Source organism: Eschrichtius robustus, chromosome 16 (assembly GCF_028021215.1).
Source record: "Eschrichtius robustus isolate mEscRob2 chromosome 16, mEscRob2.pri, whole genome shotgun sequence".
Lineage (NCBI taxonomy): Eukaryota > Metazoa > Chordata > Mammalia > Artiodactyla > Eschrichtiidae > Eschrichtius > Eschrichtius robustus.
This window is the reverse complement of record NC_090839.1, coordinates 89,665,303-89,689,347: the sequence shown is the minus strand read 5'-3', so window position 1 is coordinate 89,689,347 and position 24,045 is coordinate 89,665,303. Positions and strand designations below refer to the sequence as shown.

General features: G+C 53.8%; 1 protein-coding gene across 3 annotated transcripts; it reads left to right on the top strand.

Annotated features, from left to right (window-relative positions):
• The first annotated feature begins 462 nt into the window (after positions 1–462).
• AP5Z1 (adaptor related protein complex 5 subunit zeta 1) lies at positions 463–24,031 on the top strand. Of its 3 annotated transcripts, XR_011076889.1 has the most exons (18): positions 463–584; positions 13,703–13,840; positions 13,932–14,118; positions 14,408–14,549; positions 14,688–14,800; positions 15,192–15,360; positions 15,648–15,788; positions 15,977–16,014; positions 16,099–16,261; positions 16,728–16,906; positions 17,757–17,899; positions 18,257–18,397; positions 18,905–19,016; positions 19,255–19,352; positions 19,773–19,896; positions 19,976–20,190; positions 22,364–22,859; positions 23,141–24,031. XR_011076889.1 is itself a non-coding variant. In XM_068565507.1 (17 exons), the coding sequence occupies exons 1-17, from the start codon at positions 544–546 to the stop codon at positions 22,383–22,385; spliced, it is 2,166 nt and encodes a 721-aa protein (XP_068421608.1). In that variant the 5' UTR covers positions 463–543; the 3' UTR covers positions 22,386–24,031. The 3 variants fall into 3 exon arrangements, 2 of the variants coding, with proteins under 2 accessions (XP_068421608.1, XP_068421607.1); XM_068565507.1 differs by having other exon boundaries at positions 22,364–24,031; XM_068565506.1 differs by lacking the exons at positions 22,364–22,859; positions 23,141–24,031 and adding an exon at positions 20,431–21,041.
• The last annotated feature ends 14 nt before the right edge of the window (positions 24,032–24,045 follow it).

Here is a 24,045-nt window from a genome sequence, read left to right as displayed (position 1 = left end):
CAAACTGCAGGACACGGACCCGGCCCACGACCGCAGTCTGTGTAGTATTTTTCAGGCCGCACTGAACACGGGACCTGCAGGCGGCGGAGCGGACTGTGTTCACGGAACAGAACCTAGAACTGGGGCGACGGGCTGAGGCCCAGCGGTGACAGGCCGCTCCTAGCGGCTCCCGGGCGCCCAGCGCCCGGAGCTGCACCGGGGTGCCGGGTACCATGGTTCCGGGGTGCGGAGGTTCCGGGGTCTCCTGGTCCCGGATTCCCGCGGTCCAAAGTGCCGGAACGCGACCCAAAGCCGGCCCTGACCGGCGGCCCTCGCGCTGCCGGCCCCGCCCCCGGCTGAGACGCTCCGTCAAAGCCCATTGGTCGGCGGCCTGTGCGCCCTGCTCACGTGATGCGCCACGGGACGCTGCACGTGACGCGACCCGGAAGCCGGCGTTGCTGCGGGCTTTTCTCCCGGAGTCGCCAGCGTGCGGAGTGTGAGGGCTGCTCTCCGGACTGCGGCGGCGGCGGCGGCGGCGGCGGCGGCGGCGGCGGCGGCAGCAGGATGTTCACGACGGGGGCGGAGAGTCTGCTCCTCCAGGCCAGGTGCGCCCGAGCTTTTCCCTTCGGTCACTTGGTGGTGGGTCTCAGAGCCGGGCCCGCGCGCGGCGACTCGAAGGAGCCCCCTTTGAACCCACTTTAGAGACTGAGGTCGGGGAGGCCACGCGGCCAGGCACGGGGTGAGGAGGTCCGAGGAGGGTCGAGCTGGTCCCCGGAGGAGGCGGCTCCTGAGAGCGCTCTGAAGGATGAGTGGAAATGAAGTGGGGTGGGACCCTGCTGATGGTTTGGCCGAAGGCTTGGCGGGTGCGGACCCCACGTCTGGCAGGAAGTGGGGTCCAGAGCTGTCAGTTGCTTCAGGGTCAAGAGAGCTGCAAAGACGCTGGAGAGCCTGTTTGATTGAGCCATGGCGAGCCCTGTGCAAAGCCCATGAGTTCGATACCTTGCGAGGGCTTTGGGGAGGTATGGAGGATTTTGTTATATAGAAAGATCCGCTCTCTTGTGGATGCATTGGATGTATTGAGAAATTACCCAGCGTCTTAGGACCCCGAGCTGGGTCTGGACTCTCACTAAGTCGGTAGCCCTTTCCTCACCAACTAGCCACTCATGGGAGAAAGCAGATGTAAGCTCGGACTCAAACCCCATAGTCTATCAGACAGTGTAAGACTTGATGCTACTTTAAGAGAAGAAAATGCGGCCAGAACCATGGTTTTAAAAAAAAAAAAAAAAAAAAAAAAAAACTGGATTCGGAGCTGGACCAGTTAGTTGGTGGGAAAGATTAGGCTGGTTGAGGCTCCTCTGATCTTAGGGAAGCAAGATCTTGAATGCATATTAGTTTCTGAAGGCTGTAAACAGGGTTAAACGTTTGATATGGCTAGAATAACCCTTGAAAGTCTGTAAAGCAAGTGTTTTGAGGATTTGTAGCACTGTCTCCCCACCAAGTCCAAAAAAGTCTGTATTTCTTTTAATCTTGGACGGATATTCCAATATTCAAGTTCCAGTATTCCAATTCAAGTTCACTTGAATTTACGAGAGCTGTATTAAAGAAAAATAGATATCTTTTTTCAAAAATTGAAGTATAGTTGATTTACAGTATTTGTTTCAGGTGTACAACATAGTGATTCAATATTTTTATATATTATACTCCACTTAAAATTATTCTAAAATATTGGCTATATTCCCTGTGCTATACAATATATCTGTAGCTTGTTTAATACATAGTTTGTACCTTTTAAACCCCTACGCCTATCTTGCCCCTCCCCAATTCCCACTCTCCACTGATAACCACTAGTATGTGCTCTATAAGTCTGTTTCTGTTTTGTTGTATTCATTAATTCCATTTTTTAGATTCTGCATTATAAATGATAACATACAGTATTTGTCTTTCTCTGTCTGACTCATTTCACTACGCATAGTATTGTCCAGGTTCATCCATGCTGTTGCAAATGGCAGAATTTCACTTTTTTTTTTTATGGCTGAGTAATATTTCATTGTATGTGTATATCTATATATAATCACGTCTTCTTTATCCATTCATCTGTTGATGGACACTTAGGTTGCTTCCATATCTTGGCTATTGTAAATAATGCTGTGAATATTGGGGTGCATGTACCTTTTCAAATTAGTGTTTTTGTTTTCTTAGGTTATGTACCTGGGATTGGAGTTGCTGGATGGCATGGTAGTTTAATTTTTAGTGTTCTGAGGAACTTCACAGTTTTCCATAGTGACTGCACCAATTTACGTTCCCACCAGCAGTGAACTAGGGTTGTCTTTTCTCCACATTCTCACTGACATTTGTTATTGTGGTCTTTTTGATGATAGCCATTCTGACAGGTGTGAGGTGTTATCTCACTGTGGCTTTGATTTGTATTTCTCTGACAGTTAGCTGTGTTGAGCATCTCTTAATGTGCCTATTGGCCATCTGTATGTCTTCTCTGGAAAAATGTCTATTCAGGTCTTATGCCCATTTTTTAATTGAGTTTTTTTTTATATTGAGTTGTGTGAGCTGTTTATATATTTTGGATATTAATCCCTTATCAGTCATATCACTTGAAAAAATTTTCTCCCATTCGGTAGGGTTCCTTTGCTATGCAAAAGCTTTTAAGTTTAATTAGGTCCTATTTGTTTATTTTTGCTTTTGCTTCCTTTGCCTTAGGAGACAGATCCAAAAAAAAATATTGCCGTGATTTATGTCAAAGAGTGTTCTGCCTGTGTTTTCTTCTAGGAGTTTTATGGTTTCCGATCTTACATCTAGGTCTTTAATCCATTTTGAGTTTACTTTTATATGATGTTAGAGAATGTTCCAATTTCTTTCTTTTACATGTAGCTGTCCAGTTTTACCAGCACCACTTATTGAAGAGACTGTCTTTTCCTCATTGTGTGTGTGTGTATGTATGTATTCTTGCCTCCTTTGTCATAAATTAATTGACTGTAAGTGTGTGGGTTTATTTCTGGGCTCTCTTTTCTGTCCCATTGATCTATGTGTGTGTTTTTGTGCCAGTACCATACTGTTTTGATTACTGTAGTTTTGTAGTAGAGTATAGTCTGAAATCAGGGAACATGATACCTCTCTCCAGCTTTGTCCTTTTTTTTCAAGATTGCTTTGGCTATTCATGGTCTTTTGTAGTTCCATGTAAATTTTAGGATTATTTGTTCTAGTTCTGTGAAAAATGTCATGGGTATTTTGATAGGGATTGCATTAAATCTGTAGATTGCTTTGGGTAGTATGGAGATTTTAACAATATTAATTCTTCCAATTCATGGACATAGGATATCTTTCCATTTCTTTGTATCATCTTCAGTTTCCTCTATCAGTGATTTATAGTTTTCAGAGTATAGGTCTTTCACCTCTTATGTTAAGCTTATTCCTAGGTATATTTTATTCTTTTTGACATGATTTTAACAGGATTGTTTTCTTGCTTTCTCTTTCTGATAGTTCTTTACTAACATATAGAAAAACAACAGGTTTCTGAATATTTATCTTGTATCCTGCAACTTTACCGAATTTATTTATTCTAATAGTTTTCTGGTGGAAACTTTAGGGTTTTCTATATATGGTATCATGTCATCTGCAAATAGTGACAGTTTTACTTCCCTTCCAAGTTTTATGCCTTTTATTTTTCTAGTCTGATTGCTGTGGCTAGGACTTCCAATAGTGTGTTAAATAGAAGTGGTGAGAGTGGGCATCCTTGTCTTGTTCCTGATATTAGAGGAAAAGCTTTTAGCTTTTCACTGTTGAGTATGATGTTAGCTGTGGGTTTGTCATAAATGGCCTTTATTATGTTGAGGGATGTTCCCTCTATACCAACTTTGATGAGAATTTTTATCATGAATGGATGTTGAACTTTGTCAAATTCTTTCTCTGCATATGTTGAGATGATCATGTGAATTTTATCCTTTCTTTTGTTAATGTGGTGTCTTAACACTGATTGATTCACAGATATTGAACCATCCTTGTGACCCTGGAATAAATCCCACTTGATCATGGTGTATGATTTTTTTTTTTTTTTTTTTTGACTGTGCTGAACGGCTTGCAGGATCTTAGTTCCCTGACCAGGGATTGAGCCCTCGCCCTCAGCAGTGAAAATGCAAAGTCCTAACAACTGGACCTCCAGGGAATTACCTATGATCTTTTTTTTTTATTGTTGAATTTGGTTTGCTAATGTTCTGTTGAGGATTTTTGCGTCTATATTCATCAAATATATTGGCCTGTAATTTTCTTTTTTTTGTAGTGTCTTTGTCTTGTTTTGGTATCAAGGTAATTGTGGCCTCATAGAATGAATTTGGGAGTGTTCTGTCCTCTTCAATTATTTGGAATAGTTTGAAAAGGATGGGTATTATCTCTTCTTTATATGTCTGGTAGAATTCCCTCGTGAAGCTGTCCAGTCCTGGACTTTTGTTCACTGGGAGTTTTGTTTTTTGGTTTTTTTATAAATTTATTTATTTATTTTTGGCTGAGTTGGGTCTTCATCGCTGTGCGCGGGCTCTCTCTAGTTGCGGTGAGCGGGGGCTACACTTCGTTGTGGTGTGCGGGCTTCTCATTGTGGTGGCTTCTCTTGCTGCAGAGCACGGGCTCTAGGCGCGCGGGCTTCAGTAGTTGTGGCTCTCAGGCTCCAGAGTGCAGGCTCAGCAGTTGTGACACATGGGCTTAGTTGCTCCGCGGCATGTGGGATCTTCCCGGACCAGGGCTTGAACCTGTGTCCCCTGCATTGTCAGGCGGATTCTTAACCACTGTGCCACCAGGGAAGCCCAGGGAGATTTTTTAATTACTAATTCAATTTCACTACTAGTGATAGGTCTGTTCAGGTTGTCTATTTCTTCTTGATTCAGTCTTGGACTTGTATGTCTCTAGAAATGTAGCAGTTTCTTCTGGATTGTCAAATTTGTTGGCATATAACTGTTGGTAGTATTTTCTTATGGTTTTTTGTATCTCTGCGATATCAGTTTTAATTTCTCCTCTTTCGTATCTTATTTTATTTGGATCCTCTTTTTTTTATTGATCAGCCTGACTAAAGGCTTACCAATTTTATATTTTTAAAAAACAGCTCTCGGGGACTTCCCTGGTGGCGCAGTGGTTAAGAGTCCTCCTGCCAATGCAGGGGACACAGGTTCGAGCCCTGGTCCGGGAAGATCCCACATGCCACGGAGCAACTAAGCCCGTGTGCCACTACTGAGCCTGCGCTCTAGAGCCCACAAGCCACAACTACTGAGCCCGCATGCCACAACTACTGAAGCCCGTGCACCTAGAGCCTGTGCTCCGCAACAAGAGAAGCCACCGCAATGAGAAGCCCGCACACCACCACGAAGAGTAGCCCCGGCTCACAGCAGCTGGAGAAAGCCCGCATGCAGCAGTGAAGACCCAACACAGCCAAAAATAAATAAATAAAAATTTAAAAAAACAAACAAATAAACAAACAAACCAGCTCTTGTGGTTTCATTGGTCTTTTCTATTGTTTTTTTTTTTTTTTGGTCTCTATTTTGTTTCTTCTCTGATCTTTATTATTTCCTTCCTTCTGCTGACTTTGGGCTTTGTTTCTTCTTCTTTTTCTAATTCCTTTAGATGGTAGGTAGTTAGGATGTTTGAGATTTTTCTTGTTTCTTGAGGTACGCCTGTATTGCTATAAACTTCCCTCTTAGAATTTTTTTTGCTGCATCCCATAGATTTGGGAATGTGGTGGTTTTTTTTTTAATAACTTTTTATTTATTTATTTTTATTTATTTATTTTTGGCTGTGTTGGGTCTTCGTTTCTGTGCGAGGGCTTTCTCTAGTTGCGGCGAGTGGGGGCCAGCCACTCTTCATTGTGGTGCGCGGGCCTCTCACTATCGCGGCCTCTCTTGTTGCAGAGCACAGGCTCCAGACGTGCAGGCTCAGTAGTTGTGGCTCACGGGCCCAGTTGCTCCGTGGCATGTGGGATCTTCCCAGACCAGGGCTCGAACCCGTGTCCCCTGCATTGGCAGGCAGATTCTCAACCACTGCGCCACCAGGGAAGCCTGGGAATGTGTTTTTATTTTCATTTGTCTTGAGGTATTTTTATTTCCTCTTTGATTTCTTTTATTGACCCATTGGTTTTTAGTACCATGTTGTTGAGTCTCTACATGTTTGTGTTTACCCCATTTTTCTTCCTGTAATTGATTTCTAGTTTCGTATAGTTGTGGTCAGAAAAAATGCTGGGTATAATTTCTATTCTCTTAAATTTGTTGAGACTTGTTTTGTGGTCTAGCATGTGATCTATCCTGGAGAACATTCCATGTGCACTTAAAAAGAATGTGTATTCTGCTGTTTTTGGATGCAATGTCCTGTAGATACTGATGCCCAGTTGAATTGAGTCCAACTGGTCTAATGTGTCATTTAAGACTACTGTTTCCTTACTGACTTTATGTCTGGGTGATCTGTCCATTGATGTAAGTGGGGTGTTAAAGTCCCCTATTATCTTTATCATTACATAATGCCCTTCTTTGGCTTTTGTTACAGACTTTGTTTTAAAGTCTACTTTGTCTAATATGAGTATTGCTGCCCCAGCTTTCTTGTTTCTATTTACATGAAGTATCTTTTCCCATCCCCTTGCTTTCAGTCTGTGTGTGTCTTTAGTTCTGAAGTGATTCTCTTTTAAGCAGCATATAGATGGGTCTTGTTTTATTATCCAATCAGTCACCTTATGTCTTTTTTATTTTTTTTATTTTTTTTGAGAGAACTGGGTGGGATTTTTATTTTTTAACTTTTTTTTACATGGATCATCATAGCATCTTTATTTATTTATTTTTTTCACATCTTTATTGGAGTATAATTGCTTTACAATGGTGTGTTAGTTTCTGCTTTATAACAAAGTGAATCAGTTATACATATACATATGTTCCCATATCTCTTCCCTCTTACCTTATGTCTTTTGATTGGAGTGTTTAGTCCATTGATATTTAAGGTGACTATTGATGGGTATGTACTTATTGCCATGTTGTTGCTTGTTTTCTAGTCGGTTTTTATAGTTCTTCTCCGTTCTTCTTTTTCTTTCTTACCTTGAGGGTTTGTTTTTTGTTTTGTTTTTTTCACATCTTTATTGGAGTATAATTGCTTCACAGTGTTGTGTCTGTGTACAACAAAGTGAATCAACCATGTGTATACATATATCCCCATATCCCTTCCCTCTTGAGCCTCCCTCCCACCCTCCCTATCCCACCCCTCTAGGTGGTCACAAAGCATCGAGTTGATCTCCCTGTTCTATTCAGCAGCTTCCCACTAGCCATTCATTTTACATTTGGTACTGTATATATGTCAGTGTTACTCTCTCACTTCATCCCAGTTTCCCCTTCCCCACAATGTCCTCAAGTCCGTTCCGTACATCTGCGTTTTTATTCCTGCCCTGCCACTAGGTTCATCATTAGTGCTTTTTTAGTTTCCACATATATGCGTTAGCATATGGTATTTGTTTTTCTCTTTCTGACTTACTTCACTCTGTATGACAGACTCTGGGTCCATCCACCTCACTACAAATAACTCAATTTCGTTTCTTTTTATGGCTGAGTAATATTCCATTGTATGTATGTGCCACATCTTCTTTATCCATTCATCTCTCGATGGACACCTAGGTTGCTTCCATGTCCTGGCTATTGTAAACAGAGCTGCAATGAACATTTTGGTACATGACTCTTTGAATTATGGTTTTCTCAGGGTATATGCCCAGTAGTGGGATTGCTGGGTCATATGGTAATTCTGTTTTAGTTTTTTAAGGAACCGCCATACTGTTCTCCATAGTGGCTGTATCAATTTACATTCCCACCAACTGTGCAGGAGGGTTCCCTTTTCTCCACACCCTCTCCAGCATTTATTGTTTCTAGATTTTTGATCATGGCCATTCTGACCAGTGTGAGGTGATACCTCATTGTGGTTTTGATTTGCATTTCTCTAATGATTAGTGATGTTGAGCATCCTTTTACGTATTTGTTGGCCATCTGTATGTCTTCTTTGGAAAAATGTCTATTTAGGTCTTCTGCCCATTTTTGGATTGGGTTTGTTTTTTTTATATTGAGCTGCATGAGCTGCTTGTATATTTTGGAGATTAATCCTTTGTCAGTTGCTTCATTTGCAAATATTTTCTCCTATTCTGAGGGTTGCCTTTTTGTCTTGTTTATGGTTTCCTTTGCTGTGCAAAAGCTTTTATGTTTCATTAGGTCCCATTTGTTTATTTTTGTTTTTATTTCCATTATTCTAGGAGGTGGGTGAGAAAGGATATTGCTGTGATTTATGTCATAGGGTGTCCTGCCTATGTTTTCCTCTGAGAGTTTTATAGTGTCTGGCCTTACGTTTAGGTCTTTAATCCATTTTGAGTTTATTTTTGTGTATGGTGTTTGTTAGGGAGTGTTCTAATTTCATTCTTTTATATGTAGCTGTCCAGTTTTCCCAGCACCACTTATTGAAGAGGCTGTTTTTTCTCCTCTGTATATTCTTGCCTCCCTTGTCAAAGATAAGGTGACCATATGTGTGTGGGTTTATCTCTGGGCTTTCTATCCTGTTCTACTGATCCGTATTTCTGTTTTTGTGCCAGTACCATACTGTCTTGATTACTGTAGCTTTGTAGTATAGTCTGAAGTCAGCGAGTCTGATTCCTCCAGCTCCGTTTTTCTTTCTCAAGATTGCTTTGGGTATTTGGGGTCTTTTGTGTTTCCATACAAATTGTAAAATTTCTTGTTCTAGTTCTGTGAAAAATCCCATTGGTAACTTGACAGGGATTGAGTTGAACCTGTAGATTGCTTTGGGTAGTAGAGTCATTTTCACAATATCGAGTTTGATTTGTGGTTACCATGGGGTTCATATATGGTGACCTTTGTACTAGTTTATTTAATTAGTTGACCCACAGCCTTTACTATATATTTGCCTTTACTGGTGGGACTTTTTCTTTTTCTGTAAATTCTTGTTCTAGCCTTTTCCACATAAAGGAGATCCTTTAACTCTTAGGGTCAGTGTAGTACTGATGAACTCTTTTAGTTTTTTGCTTGTCTGAGAAGTTCTTTCTCTCTCCTTTAATTCTGAATGATAACATTGCTGGGTAGAGTATCCTAGATTGTAGGTTTTTCCTTTCAGCCCTTTAAATATATCTCACGACACTCCCTTCTGCTCTGAAAAGTTTCTGCAGAAAAATCCACTGATAGCCTGATCGGGGTTCCCTTGTATGTGATTGTTTTTCTCTTGCTGCCTTTAGAATTCCCTTTTTAACTTTTGCCATTTTTAAATTATGGTATGTCTTGGCATGGGTCTCTTTGGGTTCATCTTGTTTGGGGCTCTCTTTGCTTCCTGTACCTGGATATCTGTTTCCTTCTTTAGGCACAGGAAGTTTTCAGTCATAATTTCATCAAATACATTTTTGACTCTTTTCTTCTCCTGCTGGGACCCTTATATGTGAATGTTAGTACACGTGACGATGCCCCAGAGATGTCTTAAACTGTCCTCATTTTTTTTAATGTGTTTTTTCTTTTTTTAGTTTATTTTTTATTTATTTATTTTTGGTTGTGTTGGGTCTTCGTTGCTGCACGCGGGCTTTCTCTAGTTGCGGCGAGCGGGGTCTACTCTTTGTTGTGGTGCGCGGGCTTCTCATTGCGGTGGCTTCTCTTGTTGCGGAGCACGGGCCCTAGGCACGTGGACTTCAGTAGTTGTGGCACACAGGCTCAGTAGTTGTGGCTCGCGGGCTCTAGAGCGCAGGCTCAGTAATTGTGGCGCACAGGCTTAGTTGCTCTGTGGCGTGTGGGACCTTCCTGGACCAGGGCTCGAACCCGTGTCCCCTGCATTGGCAGGCGGATTCTTAACCACTGCACCACCAGGAAAGCCCTAATGTGTTTTTCTTTTTGCTGTCCTGATTGGATGATTTCCATTATTCTGTCTTCCAGATCACTTGTGTGTTCTTCTGTATCACCTAGTCTGCTATTAATTCCTTCCAGTATGTTTTTCATTTCAATCATTGTATTCTTCTGCTCCAATTATTTTTTTATATGTTCTAGTTCCTTGTTAAAATTCTCACTGTTTATCTATTCTTTTTTTTGTTTTTAATATCAAAGGTGAGAAATTGTAGGTAAGCATGGATTTAGTCTCATTGCTCTTTTTAAAAAAAAGTTTTATTTTGGCTGCGTTGGGTCTTTGTTGCTGTGTGCAGGCTTTCTCTAGTTGCGGCGAGCGGGGGCTACTCATCTTTGCAGCGCGTGGGCTTCTCATTGCAGTGGTTTCTCTTGTTGTGGAGCACAGGCTCTAGGCACGCGAACTTCAGTAGTTTTGGCAGGTGGGCTCAGTAGTTATGGTTCGTGGGCTCTAGAGCACAGGCTCAGTAGCTGTGGCACACAGGCTTAGTTGCTCCATGGCATGTGGGATCTTCCCGGACCAGGGCTCGAACCTGTGTCCCCTGCATTGGCAGGTGGACCCATTTATTTGTTTGTTTGTTTGTTTATTTAATTTTATTTATTTATTTATGGCTGCATTGGGTCTTCGTTGCTGCGCACAGGCTCTCTAGTTGCAGCGAGGGGAGCTACTCTTCGTTGCGGTGCACAGGCTTCTCTTTGCGGCGGCTTCTCTTGTGCAGCATGGGCTCTAGGCGCGTGGGCTTCAGTAGTTGTGGCACGCGGGCTCTAGAGCGCAGGCTCAGTAGTTGTGGCACACGGGCTTAGCTGCTCTGCTGCATGTGGGATCTTCCTGGACCAGGGCTCGAACCCGTATCCCCTGCACTGGCAGGCGGATTCTTAACCACTGCGCCACCAGGGAAGTCCCATGTTTATCTATTCTTTTCCCTAGTTCAAGTAGCATTCTTATTACTAATGCTTTCAACTGTTTATCCGGTAAATTATTTATCTCTGTTCCATTGGTTGTTTTTTTCTGTTTTTTTTTTTTTTCTTGATCTTTCATTTGAAACAAATTCCTCTGTCTTCTCATTTTGCTTGGCTTTTTCTGTCTCTGTGAAATTAGGTGAGTCACCTGTCGTGGTCTCGAAGGGGTGTCCTCGTGTGGGAGCGTCCCTGTACAGTATGCATGTGCCCACTGGCTTTGGTGGGGGAGCAGGAGCTGCAGTGAGCAGGGGTCACATCTTCTTCCAGGGTGTGCTGGCAGCTGTCGCCTCGGTAGGAGGTGTGGCTGGAGACGTAAAGGGGCTGGAGCCAGAGCCAGGTGCGAGCTGGAGCTTCTCGTCTGTTCAGTGGCCATCACTGCCCTATCAATCAGGGTGGGTCCCGATTTGCTGGAGCAGCTGTCCTGAGGGTCGGGTCCAAGCTGGTTCTGTTCCAAGTGTGCGCTCTCCCCGCTCCCAGCAGTGGCGTCTTTGCCCCCAAAGGGGAAGCAGTGCTGGAGCAAGAGGGGCTGGAGCAGGTGCTCAGCTCGGGCTGGGGCTGGGGCGCGTGCTGGGGTGATCACGGGAAACCAGCCAGAGCCCTGGGCAGTTTCAGTCTGCTTCCTCTGCCTTATTTCAGGAGTAAGCAAGCCTGCGCCCATGCTTCATGAATGGAGTCGAGGTTTCTTACAGCCCTGCTGTTAGTCCCACTGGTTTTCAAACCAGCCAAGGGAACTCATCTTCCTGGTGTCGGACCCTGAGGCTGGGACACCCAGTATGTGGTTCGAACCCCTTACCTCCCCAGTAAGGTCTCTGAGCCCGAGTACTCCCCTCCTCTTCTGTGTCCCCTACTAGGGGCACAAGTCCCAACCGATCGCTCCTCCTCCCCAAGTCCGTACGGATCTTTCTCACAGCCTTGGTTGCACGGGAGTGTTTCTGCCAGTCTCCAGTTTGTTTTCAGTGTGGACGTATTTTTTATGTGTTTGTGGTGGGAGGTGAGCTCTGCGTCCTACTCTGCCATCTTGATCTCCTCTCCCTGAAAACAGATTATCTTTAAATGCTAGCATCTCACTCAGCATGCGACATGCTTAGCCTAGAGTTCTTGCCAGGGGACACGTAAGAACTGAGACCCACTCAGAACACCCAGCTCATCTTCTATTCAAGGTCATAAATGTATAGGCTGAAAGGCAGGAGGAATAGCCCTCACTATTTAATTCCTATTTCTCTGTCTTTCTGTCTCTGGTGGGTGGGAATTCCTCTCTGTTGGGATTTGAGGAAAGTTAATAACTATCAGTTGAGTCTTACTAGTTTTCACTATTTTTCTTTAATTAAGCCGGTGATTTTTGGTGGCACTTTAAAACAAATTACTAAAGTTTGGGAGTTAGGATTTGGAGTAAATTTTAGTTTCTCTCTGTATTTTTCAGAGATGGAAAGCAAGGCTGGGGAAGGTTATCAGAAGCATGACTTGTGAACTGCAGAATAGGTGAAGAAAGTGGGACTTGGGTAAGGGGTGGGGGAGCAGCAAGGCCAGGGGGGCTTTCCTGAAGGACAAGACAACTAAACAGAAGCTCAGAGTGTGTGACGCGTCAGCCAGCGAGGGAAGCAGTCAAGAGCGTTTCAGGCAGAGGGTCCGTGCCAGGGGCGGAAGCAGGAGAAACAGGACGAGACGGCCTTGTGAGCGTTGCTAGCACCTGGGAGTTCGGGTCTGAAAGCAGTGGGGAGCTACTGAAGGGTGTAGGCAGACTGCCTTTTAGAAAGAATCCTGCGATTTGGAGAATACATTGGAAGGGACTAATCTGGGGTACGGGTGAGGGGCACCACCGTTCTGGGAAAGAGTTTCAGTTATAATTGCGAGACGGGCTGGCAGCTTCTCCGTTAGTCGTCACCCCGGTGAGAAGCAGACCTGGACCCGGCCTCTCAACTCTGTCTCCTCCTCCTCGTCCTACATGCGCCTTTGCTTGTGTTTGTAGGTGGCTGAATCCCACTCTGGCTGGCTTAAGTGAAAAAATGGAAACGGGGGTGGGAGGCGAGGCGTGGTGGGGAAGCCATTGGGATTTGTCTGCCAGCCTTCAGGTAAGAACAGGAAACCCAAGCCGCCGCCCGGGACCCCCAGCCCACGTGGTTCTCGGACCTTCTCCTCAGCCCCACAGCCTGGGGATGTGCCGTCTCTCTCAGGTCAGAATTTCAGACCCCGAGCTCGAGCAGAGTGGACTTGGTGGTCTTCAGTCATGGCTTTTGGGGGCGGGGACACGCGGCGGGGGCCCAGCTGTGTAGGGAGCCCTGCCAAGAGCCCCCCAGAAGCTCCCAGCGCGGTGACTTGTGGCCATGTTGCTTTTTCTTGCCTTTTGGGCTGGAGTAAGCCCAGAACCAGGCTTCCGTTCTGAGACTTGGTTCAGCATCTTACCTGTTATAAATGCTCAATAGATAAATTTTTAAATTAAGTATTAATGTGTCATAATATTTGACCTTTCATTTTTAATTGTTGTTCCCAGAAGTTAAAGGTTCACTGAAGGAATCTTTTGAAAAGCAACTGGTTTCAGACTAAATCCCCCTTACTTTTGACTCCTAAACCAATCGGTTTGTGTTTCTGGTCCTGGAATAACAATCTGAATGCGTGGAGGTTTGCTGTAGTAACTGCTAGAGTGAGGGTCCCCCGCCTGGCCGGTGGGGGGGCCAAGGACCCAGGTCAGGTACCCGGTCAGCGGGTTCGTCACAAGAGGCCTGGTGCTGCTGGAACTGCCTTCCTCCACGACACCTGGGTTGTCCTCTGCTCAGCAGGGACGGTCCCCAGCCCGAGAGCCGTCCTGTCACAGCTCAGGGCGGCGTTTCCGGGTCCCTTGTTGCCGGGTTGCCGACGCTGTCGTCTTTGTTTAGGGAGATCAGGGACGAGGAGCTGGGGAAGCTCTGTACCCGGGTCTGTGCGCTGCTGCGGAAGGAGGACTGGGGTCCCGACGCCCTGGACGCCCTGCGGAGGCTCTTCCTCATCGTCTCGGCCACAAAATACAGCAGGAGGTGCGCGCACGTGTCCCTGGGGCATGGCGGGGCAGGGGGGCGCTGCCTGCCCCGGCCCATCCCCGAGGGGTGACGCGCCCCCTCCCCCCAGGCTGGAGAAGCCTTGCGTGGCGCTGCTGCAGACCACCCTCTGCTCGCCCACCTGCCCCGAGCAGCTCCAGCTCCTCTGCGCCGCTGTCCTGAGAGAGATGTCACCCTCCGACAGCCTGAGCCTCTCCTGCGACCACATCCAGAACACGCGGCAGCTGGGCCTCGTGGCCTCTGTGCTCTTGGCCCAGGTAACGTGACTGCCGCCACCCTGCCCTTGGTGGCCCTGGGGCCTCAGTGAACCAGCGGGCCACGTGCTCCCCGTGGGGCGGGCGGGCTCGGCTGGGCCCCTGTCACCCAGCAGCCCTCGGCGCTGCCTGGGCGCCTCCCCCCTCCGCCCCCATTCCACGTGGGGGGATGAGCCAGGGCTGTGAGGCTGATTCAGGCCGCAGGGCCGGGGCTGCCCTTGTGACGTTCCGGACGCCTGACCCGGGTGGCGTTTGTGACGCACAGGAACATGTTCTGCTGTGGGGTTTGCAGGGTGACCAGCAGCAGGTCAGGAGCTTGGGCCAGCGCGTCCTCAAGGTCCTGGAGAGCCGGCAGCCCGAGGGGCCCAGCCTGAGGCACCTCCTCCCTGTCGTGTCCAAGGTCACCAGCCTGGCCCCGGACGCCCTCCACGAAGGTCTGCACACACCCCGCCACCGGGGGCGAGGGGCCGCTGGGGCTGCTGCCGGTTCCTAGGAAGACCTGCGGCAGCCCAGGCAGCCCGAGCCTGCGGGACTTAACTCGGTTCCTACGGTGTCGCCCCCGCCCTGCACAGAGCAGACCAGGGCGCTCAGCAAGCGGCTGGGGGACTGGCTCCGCTACGCCAGCGTCCAGCAGGGGGTCGCCCACTCCTCCGGGGGCTTCTTCTCCACGCCCAGAGCCCGGCAGGTGAGGCTGGGGGACTCGGGGCTCCCTGTCCCCGGGCCGCCTCAGCCGGCCTGGCCTTCAGGCTGCCGCCCATGCCTCCTCCCCGGTTCCAGAACGAGCGCTCTCTCCTCGCTCCACTCGGGCATGCGGGGGCGCTTTGGGTCACAGCCCCGAGCCTGTGACGCGCTCTGTGGGTTGAGGCCCGGAATATGCGGGCAGGGATCGCATTTGACCGAGGGCCGTGTTTTCAGCTCAAGTGCCTGCATTCATGCACCCTGGGGGGGGGGGGGGCAGGGTGCCCGTGGTCCCGGAGGAGCGTGGACGGCCAGGGCAGTGGCTCGCGCCCCAGGCCGCGTGTTCTCGGCCCTTCCCGGGCCCCGCAGCGCCGGCTGACGTTCCTTGCCTCCTGCAGCTGGGCCCTGTCACCGAGGTGGACGGGGCAGTGGCCACGGACTTCTTCACCGTGCTGTCCACGGGCCAGCGCTTCACGGAGGACCAGTGGCTGAACGTGCAGGCCTTCTCCATGCTGCGGGCCTGGCTGCTGGACAGCGAGCCTGGGGGCTCCGGTGCCCCGGATGCAGGTAGGACGCAGGCAGGACGTGGTGGGCCCCTGGGCGACATTGGCTGAGCCCCGTGGTCTCCAGAAGGCCTTTCCCAGACGTGCTGAGAAGCCAGGTGTCGACAGGACCGTTCAGACAGCTTCTCCCAACTCCTCCTCTGCAAGCCCACTAGCCGTTAGACAGTCCGGGCTCATCCACACCACCGTGTCCCGTTGGGGTGGCAGCAGGCGGGACAGGGCGCAGCAGCCCTCCTCGCGCCCTGCGGATGGCCCTGCTCTGTCCTGCTGAGCCCTCGTTCTCCCTTCCAGACGACAAGTCGGAGCTGGAAGGCTCCACCCGGTCCGTGCTCTCGGCCACGTCCACCGCCAGCCACCTGCTGCCGCCCCAGGAGTGGCTGCGGGAGAAGGCCTTCGAGTACTGCCAGCGCCTGCTCGAGCAGAGTAACCGGCGTGAGTCCCGGGGCCACCCTGCCCGTCCGCGGCCCACGGCGCTCGGTCCCCACCTCGCGTCTGCGCTGGGGTCGCTCCCAGCTCTGGGCTGCCCGGCCTCTCCTTGAGCTTCCAGAACACAGGGCACCTTCTTGTTCGGCTGTTCTGATGGGGACGCAGAGACCAGGTGGCTTTCTTCCCTCCCCCAGGAGCCCTGAGGAAGGCAGACTCAGACCTGCAGAAAGCAGTGAGTGCCCGGCGGGCGGGCGGGCGGGCGCGCGCTCGTTCGCTTGCTCAGCTCCATCTGAGCTGCCTCCTCGGGTCCCCGCAGTGTCTGGTGGAGGCCGTGCTGGTGCTGGACGTGCTCTGCCGGCAGGACCCCTCCTTCCTGTACCGCACCCTCTCCTGCCTGAAGGCCCTGCACACGCGCCTGCGTGGGGACCCAGCCTGGGTGCGGGCGCTGCTGCCCGTGGCCCAGTTCTTCCTGCACCACGGTGAGCCTCCGCCCTCCCGCGGGAGCGGGCCCGCGCGCGGGGCGGGCGGCTTTCCCCTGCACGCTGCTCCCCTCCCTTCGTCCGTAGAGCAGCACTGCTCTGGTGAGCGGTGAGCACTTCGATGGTGGGAACTTTTAAATGGATTTAAGTAGCAAATGAAAACGTTACCAACTCTGTGTTGATCGTGAACACTCTTTGCCACGAGAGTTTCCTGGAAGGTGCCGTGAAACCAGCCCCTTCCAAGGAACGATCCCCGTCAGCGTAACCAGAGGGTGGGTCTGTGGCCAGAGACACCTGGGAAGAGCCGGATCCGGCTCAGCTGCCTCTTCTCGTGCTTGTGAAGGGCGGACACGTCTGCCTTTGGTGTCCCGCAGACACGTGTGGCCCTGGAGGCTTGGCCCGAGGCTCGGGGGGCCCCCGCCAGCACCCGAGGCCTTCTGCCCTGACGGAGCCCGCTGCCTTTCAGGGGAGGCGGCCGCAGTGGACGCAGAAGCCGTCTACCAGCACCTCTTCACCAGGATCCCCGCTGAACATTTCCACAGCCCGATGCTGGCCTTCGAGTTCGTCCAGTTCTGCAGGGACAGCCTGCCTCTGTTCGGCAGAAACCTTGGCGTTCTCAGGACAAGCTTCCCCAACCTCTTCAAGGCACGCTCGGTCATCCATGAGCCAGAGCAGGGGCTTGGGGGCCTGGGGTGTGCAGGGCCCCTGGGGCAGTGTCCTGGCATGGGCTGAGGGGGGTGGGGCGCCCGTGCCTGTGCCCTCGGGAAGGCGAGGTCGGGCCTGGCTAGGTGGTTGAGCTCGCAGGATTGGTTCAGGTTAGCATCTCTTCACTGGGGGGCGTTGCCGGGTGTGTTCAGCCATTTGGCACCTTTGTCTTTGATGGGTTTTGGGTTTTTTTTATATGTATTTGGCTGCGTTGGGTCTTCGTTGCTGCGCGCGGACTTTCTCTAGTTGCGGCGAGCAGGGGCTGTTCTTTGTTGGGGTGCGCGGGCTTCTCATTGCGGTGGCTTCTCGTTGCGGAGCACAGCTCTAGGCATGTGGGCTTCGGTAGTTGTGGCACGCGGGCTCAGTAGTTGTGGTTCACAGGCTCTAAGTGCTGGCTCAGTAGTTGTGGCACGTAGGCTTAGTTGCTCCACGGCATGTGGGATCTTCCCAGACCAGGGCTCGAACCTGTGTCCCCTGCACTGGCAGGCGGATTCTCAACCACTGCGCCACCAGGGAAGCCCTGATGTGTCTTTTGTGATTGGCGTGTCACTGCGTGGCGTTTCTAAAATCAGAGACTTAGTTCTTCTTTAATCAGGAAAATAAACGATGATAAATAGAAAGTGATTTGATGGTTGGTACAAAAGTGAGCGCAGAAGCAAAAAGAATAGGGGGGAAGAAAGTTGAAGGGCATATTTTCCAACTCGTGGGTCACAATGAAAGAGGAGGAGGTGGCAGGGCTGGCGTCACGCCCTCCGGGCGCCCGCTTGAGCTGCCCTGCTTGTCCCCGCAGTTCCTGGCTTGGAACAGCCCGCCCCTCACCTCCGACTTTGTGGCGCTCCTCCCGTCCCTGGTCGATGCAGGGACGGCCGTGGAGATGCTTCACCTGCTGCTGGACCTGCCTTGTCTGACCGCAGCCTTGGACCTGCAGCTCAGGTGGGCCCCTGTTCTGACCGCGTCTGCCCTGTCCCCGCCCCTCCTTGCCCCCGGCCGCTCCTGCTCTCTCCCAAGCAGAGCGTCTCTCTGCACCTCTTCGCCGCCCCCTGACGGCAGCCCCGGAGCCCAGCCTGTCTTTCACTCAGCCGTGCAGCCTCCCAGGCGCCCGGCCCCCAGGCCTTTTCGGGTCATCCTGCAGCTCCTGGCTGGGTCAGGGCACCGTGATGTTACGGTGACGTCCACTCTAGTCTCTCCCTGGCCAGTGGGTACCGCGAGGGCAGGGGTCGAGTCCAGCTTCGGCTGGCCTGGGCCAGAGCCCACATCCGAGCCCAGCCTCGGGAGTCTCTCTGCTCACAGGTCGCTGCAGGCCGCATCCGAGAGGCCGCCCTGGGACGTCTCCATCAGGGCCCCCGGCTGCCTGGAGGCCTTCCGGGACTCGCAGGCCCAGGGTCTCTTCCAGCACCTGCTGCGTGCCCAGGCCAGCGGGACCGTGGAGAGGTAGGGCTCGCTGCCGGGCGTCCCCAGGCCCCACGCGGGACACGAGAGCTCCCTGAGGCCTTGAGGCTGGGCCCTGGCATCCGCCCCAGGCCTGGTGCCTTCTGACCTGGAGAGACAGCTCTGGTGACCCCCACCCAACAGGCGCTGGCCACGTGGCCAAGCGCTTCCTGGGCACCTGGCTTGCGGTCTGCTTGTTCAGTTTCCCGATCCCGTCCTTGTCTCCTTGTTGGGTAGGCGCTGTGCTGACTCCTTTCCACAGGTGGGGAAAGGGAGGCTTAGCACATCCTAGGGGCGGGAGGGCCAGGACTGGACCACGGCCTCCTGCCCCCAGCCGCACTCCCGCCCTCCGTGTGCCACGGGAGCAGGGCTGGCCGCGGAGGGAGCAGGCTGTGGATTAGGAGATGCGCAGGGTGGCCTCTGATGAGGGCAGAGCAGGCGCTCCCAGAGCCGGGTCCCCGGGCGGACGGGGACCAGGCGTGTGCTCAGGGCCGGGCCGTGTGTCCCCAGGTTGACGCCGCTCTACCGGCTGCTGCAGCCCCTGGCCGGCTGTGCCCGGGTGGTCCAGTGCGCCGAGGCCGTGCCCACCCTGCTCTGGGCGTTCTTCTCGGCGGTGACACAGGTGAGCCCGCTTCCTGGGGCCTCTGTCCCTGCAGCAGAGGGCCGGCCGGAGCCAGGACCCACAGGGCCCCAGCTTCCTCGGTGGCCCAGGGGCCGGTCCGTCACAGCAGACAGGGCTGCTCACACCAGAACTGGGGCCGAGAGAAGCCCCCAGGGCAGCAGCCAGCCGGGTCCGGAGCAGAGGTGTTCCCTGGGGGTGGGACGCAGTCTCTCTCTCTCTCTCTCTCCCCCCCCCCCAGATTGCTGACGGGGCCCTGGCCAGCGAGCTGGCACTGCTGCTCCTGGAGCGAAGTGACTCGCTTTACCAGGCCCCGGGGTACGAAGCCGGTGTGCACAGGTGGGTCCCTCGTGGCAGGCTTTGCCCCTCCTGTGGCTCCACGGCCCAGCCCTGGACGGGTTCGCTGACCCTGTGCTCTCCACCCCTCACGGCTACGGTTCCGCAGCTGCCACAGACCCCGCCGCAGCCTCGGCACTTCCTAGGCCACTGCACGGACCCCTCCCTGCCCACCCAAGCCCCTCTTCCATGGAGCCTTCCAGAGCGTCTGTCCCCCTTGCTGAAGGCCCAGTTCACGCGGGCTCACCCCGCTCCAGCCCAGCCTCCTCCCCGGCGGGGCAAGAGGTTCCTGGCGGGGCCGGGACTGCCTTTACCTCCACCTGGTGCTTGGGGGCTTCCCGCCACCGCCCAGGTCTTCTCGGGACGGGCCGTGGGGCTCGGGTCGGTGCGGGGCGAGCACAGCCCGCGTGTCCTCTCTGGCAGGGTGCTGAGCTCCCAGTTCCCGGCCTTGTGCAAGCTGCATCCCCCGCTGGTGGTCGAGCATGCGAAGGAGCTGCTGGAGTTTGTGGGCGGCCCCCGCGGCGGCGGGCACGTGCTCACGTCCGTGGTAAGGCAGCCGCTGCCCCGCCCCGGCCCGCGCCTGACGTGCGGCCTGTCACAGGGCTGAAGCGCTGTCCCCCACCCAGGTGTGGGCCATCGGCGAGTACCTGTCGGTGTCCTGGGACCGGCGGTGCACCGTGGAGCAGATCAACAACTTTTTCGAAGCCCTGGAGGCCCTGCTCTTCGAGGTCACCCAGTCGCGGCCCTCCACCACCCTTCCCAAGTGTCCTCCGCAGGTCATCACCGTGCTCATGACCACACTGACCAAGCTGGCCTCCCGGAGCCAAGACCTGATTCCCAGGTACCAGTTCCCGGTGGGTAGAGGGAAAGGGAACGGCTTTGGAGGTTGTTCCGTCCCCCAGAGCCGCACAGGCCTTCTGGTTGGATGCACGTGGCGGGGGCTGTGTCAGCACTGCCGCCTCACCTCTCCCGGCTAAAACCGCGCTAGCTGGGTGCTCCTGGCAGCTGGTCCCTCCACGACGCCCCTGCCCTCGTGAGGGGTGCGCCTGCAGCTGACGGGCTAGGACCCCCTCGTCCCCAGGGTCTCCCTGCTCCTGTCAAAGATGAGGAGCCTGGCCCAGAGCCCAGCCAGGGGCTCCATGCCCGGTGAGGAGGACGCGGGAGCCGTCCGCACGCGGGCCACCGAGCTGCTGAACCTGCTGAAGATGCCCAGCGTGGCCCAGTTCGTGTTCACGCCCAGCGTGGAGGTGTCCGAGCCCCGCTATCACCGTGACACCAACACGGCCCTGCCCCTGGTCCTGCGCACGGTCAGCCGGCTGGTGGAGAGGGAGGCGGGCCTCCTGCCAGGGTGAAGGGACCAGGTAGATGCCGGGCCGGGCTGCGGGTTGGGAGCCTGGTATTACCAGCCGTGGCTTCAGTGGTCAGGGAGGCTGTCACAGTCTCAGCCTTTGGCCTCTGTCTTTATCTTAACCCCTTTCTCTCGTGGCCACAGTGAGCTGTGTGGTGACACAGCACTGATTCTCGGCTTCAGCCCATCTTGGGACGGGGTGGAAGCTGCTTGGTTTGTGTCTTGCTGGTCCTTGTTTGGGGGCAAGAAGAGAGACGGCGAAAATAAATCTCCTTTGCAAAATGCCTGTGTGAACGAGGCGGGGTCTGTTCTGTTTCCCTCCACCCAGGAAGCAGGGAGCCCCACAGGCAGCCCCGCAGCTGCTGCGGCGTCCGGGGGACGGACGCAGTGCTGCTGGGCGGGCGGGCGGGCGGGCGGTGGGGGGGGGGCCTTCCCCTGGGGCTGTTCCTTCCCACCTAGTCCCCACGTGTCAGGGCCGGGCCCCGTTCAGCCCATGTCTCAGATGGTCCAGAAACCACAGATCACTAACACGTGCAGTCAGAAAGGAAGCAGTGTCAACCTCCCCGAGGTGGCAGCTGCCACCGGGGAAAATGGGTTTGGTCAGTGACATTTTTTAGACCTTTTCCCGCTCCTGAGTAAGTTGAGGACGATAAGGCTGGGGCTCTGGGGCCCCTGCTGGGTGGGCTGGAGGTGCTGTCACCTTTGCAGACCTGCAGCCTCCTACGAGCAGGAGGAAGGGCAGGGCACCCACCCAGCAGAGTGCTCCCAGTGACCACGATACCTGCCGCCAGAAGCCTTACTGGGAGCAAGTCCGGGTGCGCCTTGCTCTTACACCAAGTGGGGGAGACACGCCGGGTGTGGTGGGGCAAGACACATAACCCCCTCCTGTCGAGCGCTTTCTACCGCTGTCCCGTTCAAGTCAGGCCCCGCCCCGCTTGTGAACCAGCCCCCAGGGCTGTGCCCCAGTTCCCCGGGCACCTGGCGGGGCTCGGCCACCAGGCGGCGCTGCTGCTCCGAAAGTCCCAGCCCGCCCGCTCCGCCGCGCTCCGCCGCGCCCCGCCGCGCCCCACGTCCAGGCCTGCTCCTAGCCACGCCCCCGGGCTCCGCCACGCCCCAACTCCGGCCACGCTCCTAGCCACGCCCCCAGGCTCCGCCCCCGGCCGGTTTTACGCCCCCGGACGCCCTAAGAAACGCCCGCCGCCGAGGAGGCTGAGGGGGGCCGGGTGGGCGCCTCAGGGGCGGACGCCCCTGGCCGGCGTCCCGGCCCCAGGATGCTTTCCGAGAAGCGACAGGTGGTGCGCGGAACAGAGCCGTGGGGCACCTGACCCTCCCGGGATGGGACCAACCCAGCCCTGCGAGCTCCGGCGACGCCCTTCGCCCGCACGCGCTGCTGGCCCGGCCCACCCGGCCCTCCGGACTTGGGTCCAGGGAGGCCAGGGTTGAGGATGTGACACCTAGAGAAAATGCTTTTTTTTCAATTTGCCAAGATGCCAATTAATGCTCAGCTTTCAGTTTTTTCACGTCGTTCGTTCAGCTATTGCAAGGTTGACTCTCAAACGTGCCTACGAACCAGTTTTAGAATACGGATTTTGAGGGGACTTTTTTACCCTGCTTCACACAGAGCCAAGGCCGCTCTAGAAACGTTCCCTTACCATTGTCTTTGCAGGGTAGACTTCTGTGGTGGCTGAAAGTCCAGTCCAACGACCCGAGTTCAAATCCGGCGGGGCCGGGCTGTCCCAGGCGTGTCAGCCGCAGCGGCAGAGCCGCCGGGGCCTCGGAGGCCGTGAGGACACGGGCAGGGCTGCGGCCCGGAGGATGGCGCGCGAGCAGGGCGCACTCACCTGGGCCGGGCGCCCACTGCAGCCGCGCCGAGGGCGGACGAGAGTGGCTGCTTCCAGAGGTGGGGTCAGGTCGGGTTGTCCTCACCGCATTCATGGCGCTGGCCGACTGACGTAGAAAATGACAGTCCCCCTGTGCTCCACTTTCCTCGTCTGCAAAATGGGGATAATCACAGATGCTGACCTCAAAGAACGTCCCGGGAATGAAGTGTGTCCTTCCCTGCAGAGTGCTCGGAGGGCCCTCAGCACCCGCTCCCTGCCAGCGAGAAGCGGAGCTCGGAGGTCTTCCCCGGGGCCCCAGCCCTTCCCTGCGGGGACTCTGCGGTACGCGGAGTCCCCCATGGCCACGCAACTCGGCGGGGGGCGGGGGTGGGGTGGTGCTCGGCAGGCCTCGGGTCAGCGGCCAGCCTCCCTGAACTTGTGCCCTCATTTCAGTTTAGGGCTTTCGGAATTTGGGGGGGTTCAACTGCACAGTTTAACTGACTTTTTAAAGTACATTTCATCCAGCGTTTTGGGAACTGCTTCAGGGCAGGTGGAATCCGGACACCTGGTACCGAGCGCCCGCAGGGCCGGGCCCCCATCTGCACTCTCTTCTGCGCCCACAGCTGCCCGAGGCCCAGTGCCTGGGACACACCTTCCGGCCGCTGGTCCCTCCACGAGACCCCTTTCCACGTAAGGGGTGTGTCTGCAGCTGCCTGGCCGGGACCCTCTCGTCCCCAGAGTCTCTGTTCCTGTCAAAGAGGAGGACCCCAGCCCAGAGCCCAGGGAGGCGGACACGGCCGAACCTGCCAAAGACACCCAGCCGGGAGGTGCCCGCGCCCGGTCAGCGGCTGGTGCAGGAGGCGCCTCCCACCAGGGTGAAGCAACGGCCACCAGGTGGACACCAGCCGGGCCGCAGACTGAGAGCCTGGGACCGGCCAGCCTGGTATTAGGGCCCAGCCGTGGCTTTAGTGACCAAAGAGGACATCAGGAGGTGTGTGAGTCCGGGGAAGGAAGCCTGGATACCCACAGTGGGTCAAGACTCTCACTTTATAACCTTCTGCGGGGTTCTAGACCCCTTCTTTGGGACCGTGCTGAGTGTGGCATCACCGAGGGTGCAGCCCCCTCTGATGGGGGGCGGCTCTGGCCCTTTCCCTTGGCGGCTGGGGGCTGTCCGCGTCTCCCTCGCTGCTCCTTGTTTGCGGGCAGGGTGGAGGGCAGGCGAGGAGCGAGTCAGAGCCATCCCGGCACCCCAGCGCGCCCCGTGTGCCCCCAGGCTCTCCCGCGCTGGCAGGGAGGGAGCTGTTCCTCGGAGGGCACCGCCCCACCTCCGGCAGCCCCTCTAGGGGGCCAGCACGGTGCCCACCCAGACTCCACGCCTCGCCACCCTCTACAATACGAAAGATAGTTTATTGAATCTATACTTTAACATTCAAATTTTCAAACATAAAGGCTCTGTAACAAGCATCACAACTTAGCGTTATCTGTCGTATCAATAAAATAAAGTGTACACTAGGGACTGCGGCTAGTG

Coding starts and splice junctions, on each gene's coding strand:
- AP5Z1 (XM_068565506.1), top strand. CDS start 544: ATGTTCACGACGGGGGCGGAGAGTCTGCTCCTCCAGGCCAG. Junction 14,801..15,191: donor CCACGCCCAGAGCCCGGCAG/GTGAGGCTGGGG, acceptor TGCCTCCTGCAG/CTGGGCCCTGTCACCGAGGT. Junction 18,398..18,904: donor GCCAGCGGGACCGTGGAGAG/GTAGGGCTCGCT, acceptor GTGTGTCCCCAG/GTTGACGCCGCTCTACCGGC.